Genomic DNA, 22,354 nt, shown 5'->3' with positions numbered 1-22,354 from the left:
GGATAGTGAATATCCATAAGGTGTCTATCAACTTGATGTTGATTTATATTTACATTTTTGGACGATGTTCTCCCCCTATTTCTGAAAATGCTTGCAAGAATTTGTATCCCTTTGACCAAACTTCTTCCCCTATTATTATGGTTTGAGAATTGAGCGGTTTTGTTAGGTACCTTCACTCTTTCTGGTATATTAATAGCAGGAATCGGATTTGATGACACCTTGATGACGAATAAACGCATATGGCAGATACAAGATGTTCTGAATATGGGTTCAGATCTCTAATACGTAGATATGAGGACTGAATGTGAACGTGTATGATATTATCTTTGTGGTATTTATCCCCCCCCCCCTCCTAATGTTGAGAATTGTCCTCATAATGTTATGAGCATACGGGTAATGAATGTATCCCCTTTGGGAGACTCAAGGTATTATATGATTGTCGGATAATTATACCTCATATAGAACCCTAATACCCTTTGATATATGTTGTAGGGTAGTGATATCGGTACGCGCTAACGTAATCAATTCGCAGATAGGAAATACTTGGCTGGGACCAAAGTTTCACGTATTAACTACAACAGAGGGAGCCGTATGATTGCAGTTGGAAGAAATTAGTTTAATGATGCAGTGTAAAGCTGCATGTCATAAACTAGATGTTAGCAAATTGCAATTCTTTAATTGGTCATGCAAATGATTTGGTTCTCTTGATGTGAGATTTAGCTAGACCATTATGAATGTGCATATACGATACTTAATACAGTAGTGTCAAAACCAAACAATAATTGAATGCACGTTAAGGAATGGTATTATCTATATGAATGGATGTGATCTTGCATCCAGGATAATTTGCTCTAATTTTTTATTATTTGAGCAATAAGTTTGGTATAAGTGTGATGCCTTATGTATAAGGAACATATATAGGACTATTTTATAGATGCATGAATCAGCATTGTAGAGTAGCTAGATGGGCAATAAAATTAATGAATAGATCCACATGTATGTTCTTAAATACGTTCAAGAAATTGCGTGGCACATTTTGTATTTTAAGGGGTAAGAGAGCATTAAATTAAATTTCCTATGCCACATACGGAGCATAGAAATCTGAAGAATTTTGGAATATTGTGACTAATAGAATTATTAATAACTTTTCTTATCATTTCTAAGGTAGAGTGACAAAGGAAATCATACCAAATCTTGATTTAATAAAAAAGAAAAACTATTTTGTACATAATATATGGTACGGGTTTAATGTATATATAATACAATACAAATGGTATATAGGGAAGCTTGCCATATCCATTCATTTGATTAAGAGGAGAAATTTTTCTTTATTGTCATCATGTGTTTCGATATGGAAATCATTTTTAATGAATATATCTATAACTTAGTAGGGTACGAGTTGAATCAGGATACAATAGTGCATAATTGATTGTGATTTGAGTACCCATAGGGGGAGTAATTATAGCACAACTAGAGCCAAAAAGAATTGCATCACGTCGAGCGATTGTCAAAACAATTACTTGTCTCTTAGAAAGAGTATAAAAATATTTTAGTTTCTCTAAGTATAGAATTTATGGTGCATATGTTCACTAGACATATTTCTTCCTCCATCGAATTGACTCCCGTAAAAATCTATATATAGAATTGAAGAATTTGATATGAATTTTTTTATCAGATATATAGAATACATACAAATTTTATTTAGTATCATAAGTGCCAATACAATATTGTATTACAACACTTAATGAGACGTAGATAATATGGTATATAATGAATTGAGAGACTAGATAAGTTCTCCAAACATATCGCGCGAAGCAAATTCGACAATTATGTTTTCTGTGCTCATAGAATTTTCTAGCTACAGAAGAATATAGTTGTTACTTGGTTCTTGAAGAACTTGTTGTGAACAATTAGTCTCCTTGGTGGAGTTAGTTTTGTCAAGTTTGAAAATGCCTTGTCCCTGATCTGATATATAGGACTTTTGCTTCTTATTGTGTTTGCATTTACCATTGAAGTTTTTTGGATTGTGTCTAAGAGAGCCATCAAACTTGTTATTCTGGACATTAGCATTTACTTCAGGTAAAGCAGCAATGCCAATTGGACGTTGATGATGATTTTTTAGAAGGATTTCATTATTCTTTTCGATCTGAAGTAATACATGTATTAAGTAGAGTAAACTTGATATTCTCTTACACGATATTGTTGCTATTAGATCTTATCAGCAAGAAGTATAGAAGATAAAATTTTCTCTATATTTTTCTCATTTTTAGGTTCTATTTTTGAAAAAAAAAATTGATTAAATTTTATGAACATCATGATTGTAATCTCCGACGAACTTAAAGTCATGAAGTCGAATATGTGACCATCCATGGTACGCTTCAGACAGAATTACTACCTTCTGCTATTCATATCTAGTTTTAAGAGCTAGCGATAGAGTGCTCAAATTTTCTTCCATTAGATACTCAGATTTGAGATCCGGATGTATCTGATGCATTATGATATATAATACTCTATTTTTAACTTGATCTGGTCGCAGTGGATCTTTCTCTTAGAGAGGTTGCAGTGCTATTACTATTCCACGAGATACGAGACTGACATTGGCGTCCATTGCTCATGTTGGATAATTATGATCATCAAGCGTGAGTTCATCAAACACTTTGGCTGTCATTGTATCCTACATGAATTTTATCATAGATTTGATTAATTTACTATTGGTAAATTAAAAATCATCACGGCAATGTTGTAATAATAATGCAAAATTTGTGAAGTCAAGTTGAGACTTGAAGTACATAGTGTAGATCTCAAATTATATAGTTAACGCGTTGAAGATAATCATCAAATGTGGTGTAGATCTCGTAGTAGTAGGAGATATAATCTGACATTTACTAGTAGATATCTATGTTCCTATTACCTTGTATTATACTCATTTACAATATCAGGTAATCACCAAATTGATATATACCTCTAATTTAGTGATTTAACCTTTTGACAATAGTCACCAATATGGTGTAGACCGTATAGAAGTGGTATAACACTTTGATGGTAGTCACCAAAAATAGTGTAGACCGCATAGTAGTGAATGAGTAATTCTTTGTTATGAGCATAATATGCCAACCTTGTGTTATTCTAAAAATAATATTTGGAAGAACATGTTAAATGTAATCATAAATTCAAGGTGACAAAATATAGATCTCACAGTAATAACGGATAATCTATAATATGCAGTAGATCCATAGTTTTATTACCTTATGTTTCACAAATATTACATGGAGGTAATAACTGTAAATTTTGCATGAAAAATCAGCTTCTAATTAAACAATTTGTGCTTTTATGAAGCAATTTTGGGCTTAAATAAAAAAATGAGTGCGAAGAGTATTCAATTGTAATATAAAAGTAAACTGCAAGAATTTAAAAGTATGAAAAGGTAAAGACATGTTTTTTTGAATGCAGATACGTAAATACATTGAACATGTTGCAAATCTAGCACTCATTGGGTCTAGAAATACTTATTCATAAAAGTACATAAATTTATATAATTATAAACAAGTACAGGGACTGTAACAAAAATAATACACATAGTACTATTCAAATGGGCTATTTATTAGGACCCTAGGGCCTAAATAGAAATAGCCAGCCACTAATTTTATACAAACATATAAATTTGTAAAACATTAAGGGCTATTATGCAAAATGGTCGAAGGCTTGCTGCATTTTGGCCTGACCGAGGGGGCTAAGCTAACCTGGACTGCGGCTCAGGCGGCCCTTCTGGCCCACTCGGCCCATGCAGCCTCCCCTCATCCCGCCCCATATAAAAGAGGAAGGAGCGGCGGTCTCAACCTCCCTCACTAAGCGCAGCCGCCGCCGGATGGCTAGGTCGCGACGTGGCCACCGCATCAAAGCCATCGTTGCCCAGCCATGAGAGGTGGCCACACCAAGAGTGCTGCGGTATGAGGGGGGTGCCTTCGCTGGAGGGGCGAGGGCCAGATGGATGGGAGGTGACACCAAAGGGCGGTTGCGCTAGAGTGCGGACGACGAGGAGGCCGTCGGTCGTCTTCTTCGGCATGCCCTAGTTGGGTTGCCGGTGTTGTGGGTGAACAGCTCCAATGCGGGCACGTTGCCTCGTCGACATTGGGGCCACCGTCTGATGCGCTGCCAATTCAGGCAGGTGCGCAGTGGCCCCATGTGGACTGTTCGGGCTAGCGCGTAGTGGCCTCGTGCACCGTCGTTCAGGCTGGCCGCACAGGGTGATGACGCCACCGGGCATCTCCTCGTGCCACGAAGGGCATCGCTATAAATAAGTTCATCAATTTGCATGATGCCTACCTTGTGTGATCGATTTGTCCATGGTGTTCATCCTTTTGTTAATCCTTCTGCTAGATGCAACGGGGATGGCCGATGAGCTTCTTTGTTGGAGTGGACGTATCAATGGCGATGTTTTCTTACGTGCAGTGTCGTCGCAATGTGCTCCCAGTCTAGCCCTGATGCCTTCGTTGCAGTGGATCAACCTCTGTTGTGCTTCGGTCTGGCCGATAGGAGAGGGAGGAATCACAGATGTCGTGTGTAGAGCATTCATTTCCAGGCGATTAGCGGAACGGAGAACAAAGTGGCTGATAACGTATTGCAGTAGAAAATTGATAGGAGACAGAAAGTAGATAATAGAGATTGAAAATCTTGTATTGATTTATGGAGTGTTTATATATTTATACATACTGAATAGATAAGATATACCTTCTCAATAGATACAAGTTTTAGTAATTAATTACATGATAAAATCTAAAAGATGTCTATTCATAACAGCATTGTATCAACGCGTGGAGAGAACCAACTCTCAACCTCCCCTTATTTTCTGGAGTGTGCTAGTATATTGTATCGTCCAGCAAGCGTTTCATCGAATTCAAGCTGGTCTGTTGCTACGACGGACGGTGCAAGGCGTCAGTACAGTCTTCACTTCGCATCCTCCAGGTAATCCTGGCCCAAAACATCATAATTTTTGGTTGGCCTCTCATCAGATCATCTCTGACTGACCTACTTCTTCATAAGGCAAAGCGTAGCTCCTGCTGTCTCTCCTTTCAGAAAATGTCTAATTTGTCAACAACCCGTGTACGGTGTAGGGCCACATGCGTTAAAACTTCCTGAAGTACTAGTCGTTTCGAGTCCACACTCCACAGAGGGGCAATCTCACCAGCAATCTGTTGGGGGGCAAAAACTTGCGAAACAAAGAAAGAGGAACCTAGCTAGTCTCCTGCGTCTCCTGTGAGGCTGATGATCTTCTACTGGTCTAGCACCAGCAGATATACACCAACTGAGCGGAAAGGGCTCTTTGCATTGAAGGAGCTAATACAAAGGATAAACAGTCATCTGCATTAGCTCCGATTTGAGCGTTGATTTCACGGTAGATGGATTATGGTCGGGTGCTACAGCATTTCGCTACAGTGCCAGATTGATACACCGGTCCTATAGTAAATGTTGATTAATTTATATGGATTACTGTAGTGCCGGACTCGTTTCACTGTATAGTCAGTATTTCTCTGCATTAATCTATCTTAATGCAGAGATCCGCCCGCCGACCCACGCCCGCGCTCAAGTAATTGGGAAACAAAACAGCTGGGCTTCCTGAACCTGAAGCAGGCGTTGACGCTTCCCGGCGGTGCCGAGCTAAGTACTGCACGGAATCTCTTATCCCATTCACACTAAAAAGATGAGCTTCTTTTCGTTTGCAGTCTACCCAACAGATCCGATCAGGCGGCAGGTGCAGCTATGCTATTTGTGGAAACTACGCATGCCGCACGAATCCTGAGGCAGTACGTACTTTAATGGGCCGTTGATATGCTTTGCAATCTTTTTCCAACTTTTTCAGCAGATCAGATATCCTAAGGGGTTTTCTATGCATTTCTCTGCCGGCGATCTCCATTCTGCCGGCTATAACCCAGGTGTCCGTTGAAACATGCCGGAAACGACTCTTCGTCGGTTCTCAAATCTTCATTCGCTGCTGCAATTAATGTCCCGCGCCGTGATCGAATCCAGAAAAAGATCTGCGCGTGTGAAAGGCATGTGGAGCAAACGGCTGGTGTTAGTGTTGCTGTTGCATGAGGAAGACATGTCTGGTGAGCCGGGCGGCATGAGCAAAGAGGAGTGACTCAGCTCGTTCCACGTTACAGTTTACCGGTTTGCACGCTCGTTTCTATTTTCTCGTACCGTGCACCGCTGGATAATCCAACCACCTTGACAATACGGGGAAACCGCGCGAACTCGATGGTGAGAGCAACCCCGCGCGCTCGCGTTCCAGCCACGGAAGCGTTCGTAGCGGAGGCCGCCGGGCACGGCGCACGCAGGGCGGAATGCGCGGTTCCCGTGGAAGCAAGAGGTTACAGAGGAACGCAGCCAAAAGGAGAGGCACTGCGTGGCATCTGCTGTAGGTTGTAGTAGGTGCTCTCGCTGCGTGGCGGCCGGGAAGTAAATTTTATAACATCTGCGATTTAATAGTTGAGTTAAAGAGAAAGAAAATAGTAAATACATATTATTATAAGAGAGATAAATTTTTATAGGACTAATTCTCATAAAATTTACTTCCGAACCTGGCATCGTGACGCTGGTTACCGACATCGCGCGGGCAATAATGCTCGAGGCCGTGCAAGCCTTTGCACTGCGACGTCACCGTGCAGGGCCGAATAGTTGTTCTTGTGTCTGTTGGCCTGACCACGCTCCGCGAGATCGCGACCATTGCAGCGCAAAGCCTTGGCCCAGCCGAAATAATCATTGACCGCATGACTCGTGTATGCTGAAGTAACTACTTCTGTGCAGGTAAAAGCAGCGCAAAACCTTCTTTTACATGTCTTAGTCTTTGGTCTTTTTGGCAAGTCGGAGATTCTGGTTAGGATTTGGGCTAATAAACAAGGAGATATGCCACTTTATTATATGTTGCAAATCTCCATTCGATGTCTCTGTTGTCAACATGCCGAGGCTGACAGCGACAGGATCAGAGCAAGATGAGTATATACCTGCGAGGGTTTAGCCAAGGAGGTGAGAACAAGTCCACAAAGCTCTACTTCCTACAAATAAGCACTAATCTTTATGCACAGAGATACAGAGATACCCTGGGAGCGTCTTGGCAGGTAAGTATCATGCCTGGAATGGTACGGTGAGAAATTAAGTTAAAATTTGTCTTATTTTTTGAGATGAAATGTGTCTTGTTTTTTAAGAGTGATTGATATTAATATTGATTTAGTTTGATGACTTTTATTTTTTCTTAAGCTTTGATGTGTTAATTCTGGTGAATCTGAAACTTTCGATCTTGAAACTAGAACTTATGGGTGAATATCCGGTGTTTAGAGTTTTTTTATCACCAGAGTTTTCGATGTTCAATTTCGGTTGTATGAACACGGAACTTCCTGTCTAGATCCGGAACTTCCGGGTTGCCGGGAAAATCAAAACCAAGAGCCCCTGCCTAGATTGAACCCAGAACTTTCGAGTACCGGAACTTTTGGGTTTGGACCGGTACTTATGGGTTTGAACCGAGACTTTCGGGTACCTTGGATGAAGTTTGTTTGTCCCATGCTCATGATTCTTCTTTGGAATGCGATTTCAACTGAGAATTTTGGTTTTGAACTAACTGGAGTTGAAGATGGAAAAATGTGTTTGTTTATCTTATGCTGTGTAGGTAATGGTTGCAATTTGATGACCGACGGCAGGATAATCGGGGTCAAACGAGGTGCTTTGTACCAGACGATCGAAGAGGTTAGACGGAGTCAAGTGTGATTCAAGATGTACACATAAAGATCAAGCAAATCATGGAATATGGATAAAAATGACGTATTGATAAAGTCAAACGAAATGGATACCGGTGCAAGTAACAAAGCGGTCTAAGAGATCGGGAGCGGGAAAGACTTGTCAGCGGTCAAGATCACAAAAAGAAGTACACAAGTCGACATCGAGATGCTTGCTTGAGGTCATGCAAGTGGCAGTAAGTCACGCTTTGAGAAGCGTGTAAGGGGTTTCGCGGTTTGGCATCAAAACCATGAGAATGATGGAAGTGCACGTGGCATTATCACGAAGCTTGTGTCGAAGCGAAGCTAAGTTATGAAGGCGTCACGGTCGTTTGATAGATAGATAAAAAAAATAGATCAAAATACCCTCGGTGGTAGCTAGAAGTATACTACAAAATATAAATATTTTGAAAACAAGTTAAGAAACTTATAGATCAAGGAACATGTGCTATAAATAGAGAGGTAGGACTATATAGGAGATGGGAATTAGCCACTTGAGCCTCTTAAGCTATTCATATGAGAATTTTGTGCTAGGGTTTTAGAGAAAAGTAAGATCAATTCTTAGTATATGTATTAGTTTAGAGCTTTGTAAGAGAAATCTTTGTAATTCATCTAAAATATGACTGACCTCAGCAAGTAATGAAATTTATATTTACTCTTGTACTTGAATTCATTTCTTTTCGGTTTCTCTCTATTGATTTCCTTTATGTCCTTCAGTTGTTATTTTCATTTTTATGCTTAAGCTGAAATTTCTCACCTTGCTAGAGTGGTTCTTTTTGTTGTTAGAGGTATAAAATTTATGTACAAACGTATACAATTTAATATTGAATTCTCTCGCCTCTTATCTATCAACTTGGAGACTATCTTCCCCCAGTGTTCATCCTTTTGATATTTGGATGTTTCTTCTCAAAATCTAAGCCTTATGTCGGGATGAGTCATAGATTGGTATGTTATGAAACATAGTGTTCGATTCCAATCATGAGACCCACCATTGATTGAATTTTTATATTTGAATTTTTAATTTTTGAATCACAGTTTCGTTCAACTTGGAACTTCTGTTTCAACCTGGAACTTCTGAGAAGTCGGAACTTCCCAATTCGACTCGAAACTTCCGGGTTCTTCTGTTTTTATTGTGGTTTTTTATCTTGTGTTGTAATTTATTGTGATCTATTTTTGAGATGCGTTGGGTGATAAAATAGGATAAGATCATCTATTTTGAAAGAAATTATTGATGCGTCTATTTATCCACTTTAGTCGCCGTTCTTATACCTACATATTGTAACTTCCTCGAGCAATCAGTCCCCACAATGACTAATTGGCTATATATTGGACTAAGAAATTTCAGAATGCACCTAATCACGAGCAAACAAACCAGGATAAGCTATGTTCATAGCTTATTGAATCTTTTAAAACGAACTTTTCTAAGCATGGATACCTGCAGCCAGACACGGAATAGCATCGACTTGGGGGGGGGGGGGGGGGACAGTATATGGATGGATAAAGTGATATATGAGAACCGGAGACTTATTTTGAAATATAATAAGAAATGGAGACTGAAAGCTAATTAAAATGACTGCATGTAGGCTGTAGCAGAGCGGTTGCGAGCTTAACATACTAAGGAGTAGCTCATAGTTAACTGCAGTAACCAAATTCGACTGATTACCTCCACAATTTATTGAGCTACTGATGAAATCCATGTGGCCACTGCAATCAAAGCAAAGAACACAGCATACAGTGCTTCAGCACCCTTTTTTTTTCTTGGAAAGAAACAGTACTTCAGTACCTCACTGAAAGGATAAAAGTTGCTGGTTGCACCCATAAAAAGCTTAAGCTTTTACAAAGGCCACATCATATAATTATACAGAGGAAACAAAATATCAGCGAGTTAGTAAACAGTAGTGCCAGACGACTCCGGCGCAACTTCTGCACTAACCAAAAAAATAGAGAGGATCGGCTGCACTTCTTATCTGAATATCTCAACTCAAGCCCGTAACTATGCAGATTAACTGTAAATTTCCTACCAACTGATCGACACGTAAGTTTTATTTCTGCCTATTGGAACTGCACAAATGATACATAGCTTCAGTCCCAGCGGAAAGACAATTGGAGCAATGCACAAAATAATTACACTCAACCTCAAGATAAAGCACATAACGTTTCGTTGATATTGAATTTCACGAACTGTAAAGAGTAAGACATCAGGCGTATAAAACAGTAGAGCACCTTCTGGTCAGCTGCCCTGAATCTTCAACCATCTCGTTTCACATCCTGTGCTATATCCATCTCCAGCAGCTCATCAAACCGGTTGGGCAAAGGGATTTCAGAGATTGGTTGAGTCCCTGATGCAACTCAGTTCCTAAAGTTCAGAGGAAGGGATTCGGTCATGATAAGGTAGTAATTCTGATGGCTTGGATGGTACGAAAAGCACGAACGGAATAACCAATCAGCTGCGACACAACACCATTCTCAGATCATTCAACATAATCGAAGGAAGCGAAAGTATGGCAAGAGGCCAGAGGGGTCGACATGGGTGCAATCGGAGACTAGTTATCTTTTTGTTTTGTTGTTCAGATCTTAGGTTGTTCAGGTCGCCTACTAGTCGGTTGAGGGCTTTAGCAATCTCTAGGTCGCAGCCGTTGTCGGTTTCGTCTGACAAAGTGACAATAGGTGAGTCTGCTTTTCTTGTTCCCCTCAGTTTGTTGTTTGTTGTGAAGTCAGTTCTTACTGTTGCTAAATACAAGATCAGCCAGATATTTCGCAAAGTTAGCCGGCACCCGACCAGCCAAGAGGCGAGTCACAACGTCATCTTTGGACCCATTAAGTTTCAAATTTCCTGGACTGTATATTTGGAACTAAGGTGGCGTTTGGATGATGGGAAATAGGGGGTGGAAATGGGATACAGAGGTCTGAGATATAATCAAACTTATGTTTGGATTTGTAGATAGGGATATGAAGAGGGTGTGGGAAAGGGATACAGAGGCCTTATATCCCAGCCATTATATCATGATGGGAGAGGTGGGTTTGGAGAGGGATACCATGCTTGGACATCACTTGTGCTCCGCCGCCAGAGCACAAAACAGTATCGTGGCCCGCCGTTCGTCTGCAGGGGCGCTCCAAATATGCGGTCAGCTAAGTTCCCAGCTCACACTGCTGACTGACTCCCTCTTCTGCCATCTTCCACGCCGCCACTTACAACATTGCTTTCTCGTTTGCTTGAATGCGCTCGCCATCCACTGCCTGGAGCGCTCAAGGCTTGTAGCTCCAGCGGTCAACATATGTGAGAGATAGTGCTCGTGCCCCCGAGGCCACCCTGGGAGAGATTCCAAGCCACTTGAGAGATCCATTTTATTGGATCAATGTTTGCTACTTCCTTCTTTGACTATTGCTCTCCTTCTTTCTTTCTTTCTTTCTTTTTCTTTCTTTTTTTTTTTTTTTTGCTTTTTCACTTGTCACTGCGACTTACAGCTTCGATTAAGGGAAGAGGAACGAAAAGTATCATTTGAACATCAAGGTATTTCTGCTGTTTTGATGCTAACTAACTAGCACTAACAATTTCTCTTTAATTTCGTGAGGGCCATTTTCGTCATAAAATTTGTATCCCGGATCTAAACCTAATGCAGACCAAACATGAAAAATGGACTGGAGTATCATATCCCCTAAACCCACCTCTATATATCTCATGTCATATCCTTATCCTAAACCCAAAGGCTATCCAAGCGCCGCCTAAGTGAATAAACAAATTACAAGCAAGAACAGCAGTCGCCTTGCCTGATCATAGAAACTACACCCAGCAGCATCTATGTTGGGCTGTGTATGTTATAGGGCCCAAGAGACCGTGTACGAAATGTATATGTACGAATTTTTTATTTTTTAACATAAATAATTAAATAAATATATCCTGGATGAAAATATTTATAAAATTAGATGTCTACCATGCACTCATGAGGTGGTAAGTGCCACCGCATTACCCCCTCTGATTAGTCGATTAGGCTCGGATAAACAGTACCCACCCTTTTTCAATTTTCCTCATTTCTTGTTTTTCTATTTGGGTAGTGAAGTTGTTGTGCTCCGAAATTCATGAAACATTTTCTATAGGGCCTATAATTTATGGTGAATCTATTTTAAAATGATTAATCTCACTAATATTCAAAATAAAAAATCTCGAAAGAGGATTGCTTTTAAAACTTCTAGCAATTTAAGACCTAAAAATCTCAAAAATCTGGAAAAAAAATCACTAATATTCCTCTCACGTATATTAATAATATCTAAAATTATTTCCAACCCTATGTTACTTTCTGAAAAAGTTAGTTCCTTTGCAATGCTCCATTTATATGCATTTTTATCATTTCATATGATATTCTCTTTTTAATTCAATTTGAATTCAAACAAATTCAAATATGCACAAATTCATCTGAATTCTTATGGAATGCATATACAAAGTACATGAGTATATGAGTTCACTCGGGCAACCCTACAGTTATTTATAGCAGACTCAACCACTATCGGAAAGCGGCTTGACTGTACGGAGTTATCAGGGCAATCTTCTTGCTCGAAGAATATTTTGGTGTCTGACCACCTCAAGACCTAATGAATGTGCACAAAATTACATAAGAGTTTGGATGATTTTGTGCAGATACTTGTCTGATTGCCGACATTTCTTTTTTTTATTTGATGTCACACCCCAAATTATGCACATTCATATTTATATGCACTCCATAAGAGTTTGTATGAATTTGTGCATGTTTGAATTTGGTTGAATTCAAATTGAATTAAAAAGATAATATCACACGAAATGATAAAAATGCATATAAATAAAGCATTGCAAAGGAACTCACTTTTTCACCAATTAACTTTGGGTTGAAATAATTTTAGATATTATTAAGACACATGAGAGGAATATTAGTAAATTTTTCCAAATTTTTAGAAATCTTTTTGGCCTTAAAAATTGCTAGGAGTTCTAAAAGTAGCTCTCTTTAAAGTTTTTTATTTTAAAACCTACACGAGGTATTGAGATGAATACTTTTAAAATGGATTATGCCCTAAAAAGAAGTTTCACAAATTTTAAAGCACAGCAACTCTACTGCTCAAATAGAGAAAGAGTAAAAGAAAAAAAGCGTTAAGGCGGTGGCACCGGTAAGCACCTAATTCTACAAATCATTTCATCCATAATATATTTATTTAATATTTATATTAAAAAATATAAAAATAAAAAGCCCTATATGTACTCTATAGCATCATAGCAAAGAGAAGAAGGATCCAGCTATTTCCCACTAAAAGACTACATGATATCAAGAGCCTGTGTGGGTGAGAAATATGTTTCGTCTCTCTCGCGAGAAGGCGACTCGCGCTCCACCTAGGGCCCCGCCGGCGACGGTTACCCTGTTGGCCGCAACCCGTCGGGAGAGCATCGCACGTCGACCGCAGCACCCTTGTCAGCTTCCCCGCCACACGCTCTCGTTTCAGCCGTTCGCTCGTTTGAAATCAGCAATTGAGTTACGGAGCACAAGACATGAAATGGTCGGATTCCAACCACAGAGACAAGGAGTATCAGTCTATCAGACTGCAGAGAACAAGGCATCCCAAAATGCTGATTATCAGATTGACAGCTATGGGAGTATTCCTTGTTCAGAAACTTGTATCCCTTTCATGCGCAGAAAGGAAGACGCCTGCAGATTGCTCAATACTAGTACGTAGAACTAAACAGGTGGAAATGCAACGAGAAGTTAGTCCTTATTTGATGGCTGTTCTGCGGTTTTTTAATATTTCCACGGGGCTTTGTTTTGATGAAGCTTTATTTGATGTTGAATGACTTCCACCAATTCACTCTTCCCGAACAGTGCAATATGCATGCTTCTTTCAGGCCCACAAGAAACAGGTCTTGTTGAGGCTTATGTTTTTCAGAGTCAGAAGAAAATACGTGCTCAAAGTATAACTCCTTTTGTAAAATGATGGTTGGGTTGGAATCCCAGTTACTCCAACAATCCTGTAATTATCTGAGGAGGCCCTGAGAATACCACATTAAAGAGACAATGAAATTATACATGTCCAGTACAGTCCACAAAGCAAACCTACCTTCAATCCTGAAAAAGAAAGCAGAAGTACCTTCATGCTGGTAAAGCCATTTATTCCTGAGGAAAACAGCGAAGATAGTGAATGCAGAGGAATTAAAAGTCACTGACACGTGGGCCTGCTTCTCTACATGGCCCACATGTTACTGACTTTTAATGCCTCTACAGTACTGTAGAGGATCTGTGTTCGCGAAGATATACTAATGTAGCTGATGGTACAACATCAAAGTCGATTGCAGGACACGCATTTCAACCAAAATCTACAAAGTAGAGTAGCTGGCAACAACTTCGGGTAGTAGTTATTAGTAGTTCAAGATCATCTTTCTGGTGTGCTTATCTCCTTAAGAATAACTGAGATAATGGTTGAAGGAATATATTTATCAGTTCAGTTCTAGTGGGCTTTAGTATAACAAAATAAGGAGACCCAAACCTTAAGAATGCTCAACAGTGGAAGATCCACAGCAAAATAATGAAAGAGTGAAACATACAGGACCAAGAGATTCATTGCTAACCACTTCAATAGCGTGAGTTTATAAAACAGGTGCAACCAATGATACGGCCGAAAGGCACTATAGTAAGCTCAGGACTCGAGAGCACCTACAGGCCTGTAAACAACTAAGAGGATCATCAGATTCCTTCGCGCGCTCGGAAAAAGTCATAGCGACTCAACCACCAGTCCAACACCAACTTGACAAATAGAACAAATCAAGCTAATTGGGACAGAATATACTCCAACACTGCGCCGAAGCAAACATCCATCCAATTCCATTTGGTACAGCAACATTCCCACATGGCATGCCAGCTTGGTTAGTGATCAGATGAGGAGACAGCAAAAAGGGCATGCGTAGAACATGACCCCTCCACTATATCAATTGCACAAACATTGCAAGAAGGCAAACTCATGCAAACAAATTAGTCTAAGGAGAAACTGACCATATGTAAACTCAGAGATGAGTTGGAAGTAAATCACACCCTTTCTGAAATGAAAGAAACAAACAGGCTTAAAAAACCTAGAGAAGCATCTAAGTTATTCTTTTCGGGGACAACAATTTCTACATCAAAAGCGTTTGAATCCTTCCTTTGTTGCTTAAAATAGATGGCAATAATCACTCTACTTCACTTTCATTCAAAATGGATGCAGCATAGTGGTACATTGGATCTGGTATACATTGCACAAGATCAACATGGCATGTGTAATTGGCTAATTGCCTAAAATCAAACATAACAAAGAACCCAGAGAAACAGTTAGGCACAACTACAGGTCACACAAAATCAACCTTTATATCACAAATCCACCACCTTTTGTGTCAAATTTGAATCAACGTCATCAAGAGTTCTCATAGATTGCCGTGATCCTCAAACGGGGTGGTTGCTCTGGTTCAGCATTCCTTTTCCAGAATGCACGCCGCCACCACACCTCGAACCCTCTCTGAATGTTTGGGCAGTCCTCCCCAGAGTTGAGGAACCGATTGAACCAAGCAAGAAGGATCTCCTGCTGAGTTGCAAGTGGCAGCGTTAGGATCGTGTTTGCCAGCCCGTCCTCAATCAAATGCCGGTCGAGCCCCTTGCATGCTCGCCGCATCCATCCGAAATCCTCGTAGAAGGGTTCAAGCCAGGTGCTCAAGAGCTGGGAACGGGCCTCCTTCGACACCAAAATCTGCCCTTTGCCAACCCCAACAAAGAGCCTAGCTGTCACTCGGCTCACTTCATAGCGGTGTATTGCTGGCACTTTACCATGCATCTGCGCTAACTCAGTCTGCATTGCCCATGTCCTCAAGAACTCCTCGGCAATCTGGCGTTCAACTAGGATGTCCAGCATCCAATGCAAGTTGTCAGCCTGCCTGGCAATCTGCGCCACCTCAGATTTGTCGCCCCCAGCAGCCCTCACAAATTGCTCACGCAGCAAGCTCAAGCACCCATTGCACGCAGAATAGAGTGACTCCTTGCGGAGATCGCCACCAATTGCTCCGCCACGTGATGTACTGTTCTCCCTGAGCATTTTGGACACTAGGCCCTTCATCTCCCTCCTCGCCTTTTCGTCTTTCCCTTCCAGGACAACCTGCAGGAGCCTCAGTAACACCACCTCACCATCACCGGCACTGCCACCGCCATTGCAACTCCCTCCTGCCTCTGCATCTTCAATCACTGCAGAAGGTGCCAACTCCAGTGAGACCCTCTTAAGCACCTCCACGGCGCCTGAGTTCTCGAGGTGCAGCTGTGTCAACAATGCCGCCACCTTCTCATCATCATCCTCTGCCCACGGGGCAGCCTCCAAATACTCCAAGCAAGATAGCACCCCAGCATCGAACACGATGGCCGCGGACACCTGCAAAAGGAACAAAGAAATCAGTGACCAAAATTTGTATCATTCCAAGGAATTGACATTCATGAGACAGTAGAGAAGGCCGCGCTACCTTTAGAATGCCAAGGACCTTGTTGACATCCTCCCGCATGAGCCTCCGGCGGAGATCCTTGCAGTACATGAGCCGCAGCGTCTCGGCGTACACCTCGACGTCGTCGCAGTCCGAGATCTCGACGATGTGCGGCAGCGTCCGCTGCTGCTTCGACCACCGGTCGGACAGCTTGGCGGCAAAGAACCTGCTGTGCGCGACGAGTATGTGTCGGTGGACGCACAGCGTGACGGAGAGGCCGTCCTTGGAGCTGAGGGTGAGGCGGACGTCGGAGGACTCGGCGTCGTTGAACTGGTTCCCAGGGCTGCAGCTGCCGATGAGCTCAGCAATGCGGTCCTGAAGCAGCATCTGCCTGTCCATTGAGCGTGCGGGCTGCAGGGAGTGCGGCTGGGGCGGGGCCGGGATGGAGTGGATGGAAGCGGCGGTGCGGGGGTGGTAGTCCTGCTCGTTGGCCATCATGTCGAAGAGGGTGGGGCTGGAGCGCGTCTTGTCGAGTGGCAGCGGCGGCGGGGACATGGGGTTGAGGAGCCCAGCGTTGAGCGCGGAGTTGAACTTGGTGTAGCTGGAGGGGTAGGACGGCGCGTAGGAGGCCTGGGGCGGAGTGGAGTAGGAGGCGCCGGAGGAGCTGGCGGGGGGATGCGTTGGGGGGTCCATGGGTTCGGCGCCGGCGCGGGTGGGGGAGGAGGAGGAGGAGGCGGAGGAGGACGGGGCGTGGCTGCCGAGACCGTGAGGCGTGCAGCACCACGAGGAAGACAGCTCGAGGAGTCGAGGGGAACGCAGTCACGCAGACGAGCCCCGTTCGGGTGGGAGGGGGGAGAGCTGGGTGAGCGGCCTGGATCTGGATGAAGCGGTCATATTGCGGGCTGGGGCGTGGGGATTCTCGCCGCGCGGGGCAGGCGGGCACGGGAAGTCGTTGTCGTCTTTTCATGGGTTGTAATGGAGGGGCCCGCCTCGGGGACCACCTGAGGCTGGCGGTCGACGGACCGGACGGACGGAGGAAGCGTTGATCAATGCTGGGTGGTGCCGTGGTGGGTACAGGACTGGAGTCTGGAGGCTGCACGCGCGGACGCTGTCAGGCGCTGATGGATAGTTGTTGGGGGTTGTCGATGTTGTGTCATTAATTAGGTAAATATATAAATATTCTCAACAATAAATAAAAAATCACTCTCTTTATTTTTTATTTATTTATCTCTCTACAATTGCTTGCACTACATTATCAGCACACCTCTATCGAGACTACTCGGTCGCGTCGCACACCACAAGCACAAAGAGAAATCGATGAAGAACAATGCAGAACTTGGCGATCACCCTGACTTACTCGTAGTCATGTAGATGTACTGTCCGATTAGCCTCCTTTGGTTTTCACCTCCTCTTTGGCAGCACCGACGATGCGACAACAAAAACGGAGAACCAAGACAAACAGCAAAGGCCTTTGCACAAAGGATGCACCATAGGTGCTCCATGATGTCGACCCACCTTCATCATGCCGAAGTTCTCCAATAAATGCCTCGTTTCCGGCCATCGCATTCCATGAATTTCGGCTAGCTCATTCCAACCGGATCCCATCCGGATGCGCAACACCAACAACGTCCTGCCCAATCTAACGTCGGTGGCATCCATGGGCGTTCATCCATGGAGGCGCCCCTCTAGCCCTCACGACCGGCTCCATTCGGCCAAGCATCATATGGCGACGTCAACCTCGGCCTACCGCTCCGGCCATGGCCCGATGGCGCCTTCCCGCCCCTGCCTAGTGACAGCTTGCCTGCAGTGCTGGGTGACTGAGCCGACAGCCGACGCCCTCCCTCTGGAGGGGCAAATCTACCCTCTGGCAGCAATTAGCACCGCCCTCTAGCAGCCGCATCTTCCAGGTGTGGCGGCCTATCCAGATCCAATGGCTTGACGTGTCAGCGGCCTCATGCAGGGCCGGCGGTGGCCTGCTCGCACCCAAACCGACCACAGCCCACATCGGAGCCTCCATCCAACGGCGATAGACCCCGTGGTGCGCAGATCTGACTGACTAGTGCACCGCAATGGTTGCGCCCACCCTCCAACTCCCGCCCTCCAGCCGAGTCTCCCCATCCAGCGACAGCCTGCACGATGGCGACTTTCTCGCACCCGACCATTTCATAAACTATATTGATTCCATATAATCAATACATACTAAATATTACTGATTGTCGACAAATATTTCTCCTTAAAATAATCGTACACCTTTGATTGGATTCAGACCAAAAGTCATAGGCAGAGTGCTTCAGCACTCAACTTGGTCAAACCTAAGGTGGTAATTAAGGAGAATTGTTTTTCTCAACAACACAATATATTCCGTACGGAAGGAAAATGAATTTTTATTTAATTACGATGCTACATACTCCATGATATATGTAAAAATTATGTTCTTATATTCAATATCATTGGTAGATCAAATGAATTATATAAATTTGGACATATAAGTCTCTAATAGATTCCGTATTTTAATCTAAATACAAATTGCAATGTAAATTGTATATAGCTTAAGTCACTCCACGACTTCAAGCAATTAAGTTTATTGTGGTATAACTGACTAAATAAGTTCATTCCACAGAAGGATTACGTCAACTACAACGATTGCATATATGTGTTCATATAAAATCCTAATTGAATTTTGTATCATCTTCAAACCACACACGATAAAGTATGTAATCATCTTATGAGGAATTTGAGATGAATGATTTGGTTAAAACAATTTTTCGCTTAAGTCTACAACTTAAGCATATTCCTTTATGAATATTTATAGTCATTTAATCTCTAAATATGAATCAAGATCCATTCATACCTTGAGTTGATAATGAAAAGATATTAAACCTAAAGTTCTATACCTTAGTGTCATCAAAGTGCTCATGTATCGTGCAAATCACAAGATGCCTGATATTGTATTTGTAGATAACTTACTGTTTAAATAGCGCAGCTCTAGCAACACCATTATGTGAGACACAAAGAGGATATCCGCAGATATCTTTATGGCAAAAAGATCTAAATTTTCTATCAAAAAAATCAAGATATGACCATAATAGGATATCCAGATACTGCCTATATAACTGATCCCCATAACGTTAAATCACAGACTAATTTTATGATAATATAATCTTCTCATATGAGTTATCAAAATATATTCCAGTAGTTACTTCCACCTATTTTGCTAAAACATCACATATATGTGTATAACTTCGCAGAATGATCAACCACATACAACAGTCATATGATATTGGGTTTATTAAATCATCAACCATTATCTTTGAAGATAATTCTACATACGTTGCTCAAATATAAACATATTATATAAAAAGTAATATAATAAAACATATTGTCCCTAAGTTGTTCTGTCCTCATGAATTACAAAATAATAAGAGATGGAAATCTTATAAACTAAATTTTACGATAACCTTGTAGATTTATTCTCAAAATCCTTACTAACTTTGACATTCCAATATGTCCATAGCATTACTATGCGATGACTTTGAGATTTGTACAGATCAAGAAGAGTCTCCTCTTGAATTTCAACATATTAATACATCATACTATACTCCTTTTCCTATACGAGTTTTACTCATGTGGTTTCTCATAAAAAAGTTTAATGATGTAATATCTACACAAGAATACATGTCATGTTTTCTATTTTTCCTTCTGGGATTTTTAAATGAATTATTAAAGACATATTTAATTCATAGATCATATATTATTATCTAAACTTGTTTATGGGTTTTTTATTTCAAGGTTTTCTCATGTGCGTTTTTCATAAGACAATATCTACCTTATTCCTCCTATTTTTCTCAAAAAAATTTGAATATTTTAATATGATTCATAGATTATAATTATTATTCTCTAAGCTCATCAATGAATTTTTTCTATCTAAATTTGTATATAAGCTTCAATAAAATAATAACCAATATATACCTTATTATTTTCTCCTTAAAATATTGAAATATTATATTTAAAATGTTAAAGTAGTACATTCAAAATATTGAAATTTAAAAAAAATCAAAAATAAGTAAATGTTCATAGGATGTTATGTTGTTGTATTGATTCTAAGCAATACAGTGGTTCAAACGGATTCAGAAATGGATGTATGGTTGGAGAGAAAAAAAAACACATTTGATAATTAAAATTCTAACTCCCCATCACCACCCAACCAGATGCTGACACGAGTCGCAGCACGCTCCGCGCTTGTATCCCAGCCGTCCGCTCCCTCACGCACAAATCTCAAAAAGTAGCCTACGCCGAATCTCAGATCGGGTGGCGGATGTGGATGTATATGATTCCCCGGTTCTGTGTGCCAAGGGGTGAATTTCTATGTTTTTTGTTCGAATGCCCCAAGCCCAGATTGTATGTATTTTAGGCCCATATATACGGTTGGTGGGCTGTTTTAGACACCAAATGCCCATAACATAAACTGAACAATTCATGCTCGGCCAATCAGGTATGGAGAAGGCCCATTGTGTTCGAACAAACCTGTCTGAAGAGCGTCCTCGTGTTCAATCCCGATCATCCCATGTTGAGTCGTGTGTACTTTGCCACGTGAATTTGAGTTGGGAACATGGGAAAACCCAACATTCTTCAAACTTAGTTGGCCACGCATCAGTGGGCAAGCATCAACCTGCATTTGATGATTACCACCAGCTAATTAGTGGAGCCAACCAAAATGCACAGTCACCACTGGCAATCCAACTGTTGTTTAGGAAGTAGAGGAATTAAGTGCTGCTGCCAGATGTAAATGGCAGGCAGGCGGCGGTGATTAGTTAGGGAGTCATTTTCCTGACGATGAGGCAAGCCCTTTCCGCACGGCAATCCAACTGTTGTTTAGGAATTAGAGGAATTAGGATATGCAGCCACGCAGGTGCCTCGACAGAGCACGCGTCAATCCACGGCTGCCAGCTTACTCTGATGAGGGCGCATCGCAATCTAATATACTTAGACACCAGGTATCGACCGTCATTGGCGATAAGGAGTACATACGTACACATAAAATTTTATATAATTTTTTTATATGTCAACTATATAAAATATGAGTTGATTCACATATTCACTTTACTCTCCCCATATCTAATAAAAACATCTAAAATTTAAATAATTTACCTAATTTTGATATTCACTTTCGTCATCTTATACTCTCCGTCTCGTTACCGAGCATAGATATGAGTCATGTTTTAATAATAAAAATAATTAAAAAATTAGGGGAAAAGTTAACGGATAATCTTTTACTTTTTTTTAATCACATCTAAAATCAAACTATGGTATTGCTACCGATATATTCATTCAGTGATGCTCTCATGATGTATCTACATCTCTATACGTTGAGTTTTATACTTGATATTACCACGTCCAATATTTGTATTTTTATTACAACACACGGACATATAGCTAGTGTCATGTGTTGTAGGTGTGTCTTGTGACCACAATGCACAGCAGCTCAAGCCCATATTACCACAATCTGACCGGCATTTACACGGCCATAACTCGTGACTCACTACCCACGTGACGCCCTACATGAGTGATGACTACGTGCGTGAGTGCATTGATTCCTAAGAGACTTAGACCGTGTGTGTGACTGTATGGCAACCATGTTACTGAGATGGAGGGCGGTAACAACACAAACCACACAATGTAATTTCTAAAATTTTGTTGATTAAGTATCATGTGAGTAATTTGAATAATAAATAAAAATAATAATATCGATATATATCAAATAAATATTAAAACAACTAACAAGCGATCTATGGTACAATGCATGGCTTTAGCAGCTAGCTAGTACTCCTTTTCTCAATCTTTTCCATTTTTCTAGATAAGGATCAAAGCTAACACTTGATTTTCTAGATAAGAATCTTTAGTTAGTAACTTGTTAAGCTATTGCTAAATTTTATCAATAACATCAAGATACATTCTCTACTATAGTAATTATCAATTGCATTGCAAAATTGAAAATTGCAACCAACATTGAATATACAAGATTACAAGGTTAATTAAAGCTCGCAGCATTCACAACATTATAATATTAAATTTCAAACACCTGTAATAACTGAGTGATTATCCTCTGTACTCACAGCTCGTATTCGTTAGGCCTATACATACTTTAAAAAAA

The 22,354-nt window shown here is 41.2% G+C and overlaps 1 protein-coding gene across 1 annotated transcript; it reads right to left on the bottom strand.

The window, feature by feature from the left end:
* Nucleotides 1–14,782: 14,782 nt before the first annotated feature.
* On the bottom strand, nt 14,783–17,517 carry LOC133924830 (BTB/POZ domain-containing protein At1g63850-like). The gene is made up of 2 exons (XM_062370556.1): nt 16,246–17,517; nt 14,783–16,157 (listed from the first exon to the last, which is right to left on the bottom strand). Exons 1-2 carry the CDS (start codon nt 16,894–16,896, stop codon nt 15,159–15,161), a joined length of 1,650 nt encoding a protein of 549 aa, XP_062226540.1. The 5' UTR covers nt 16,897–17,517; the 3' UTR covers nt 14,783–15,158.
* Between the last annotated feature and the right edge of the window lie 4,837 nt (nt 17,518–22,354).

Source organism: Phragmites australis, chromosome 7 (assembly GCF_958298935.1).
Source record: "Phragmites australis chromosome 7, lpPhrAust1.1, whole genome shotgun sequence".
Taxonomy (NCBI): domain Eukaryota; kingdom Viridiplantae; phylum Streptophyta; class Magnoliopsida; order Poales; family Poaceae; genus Phragmites; species Phragmites australis.
The sequence above is the reverse complement of the archived record's forward strand: the minus strand, read 5'-3'. Positions and strand labels throughout refer to the sequence as shown.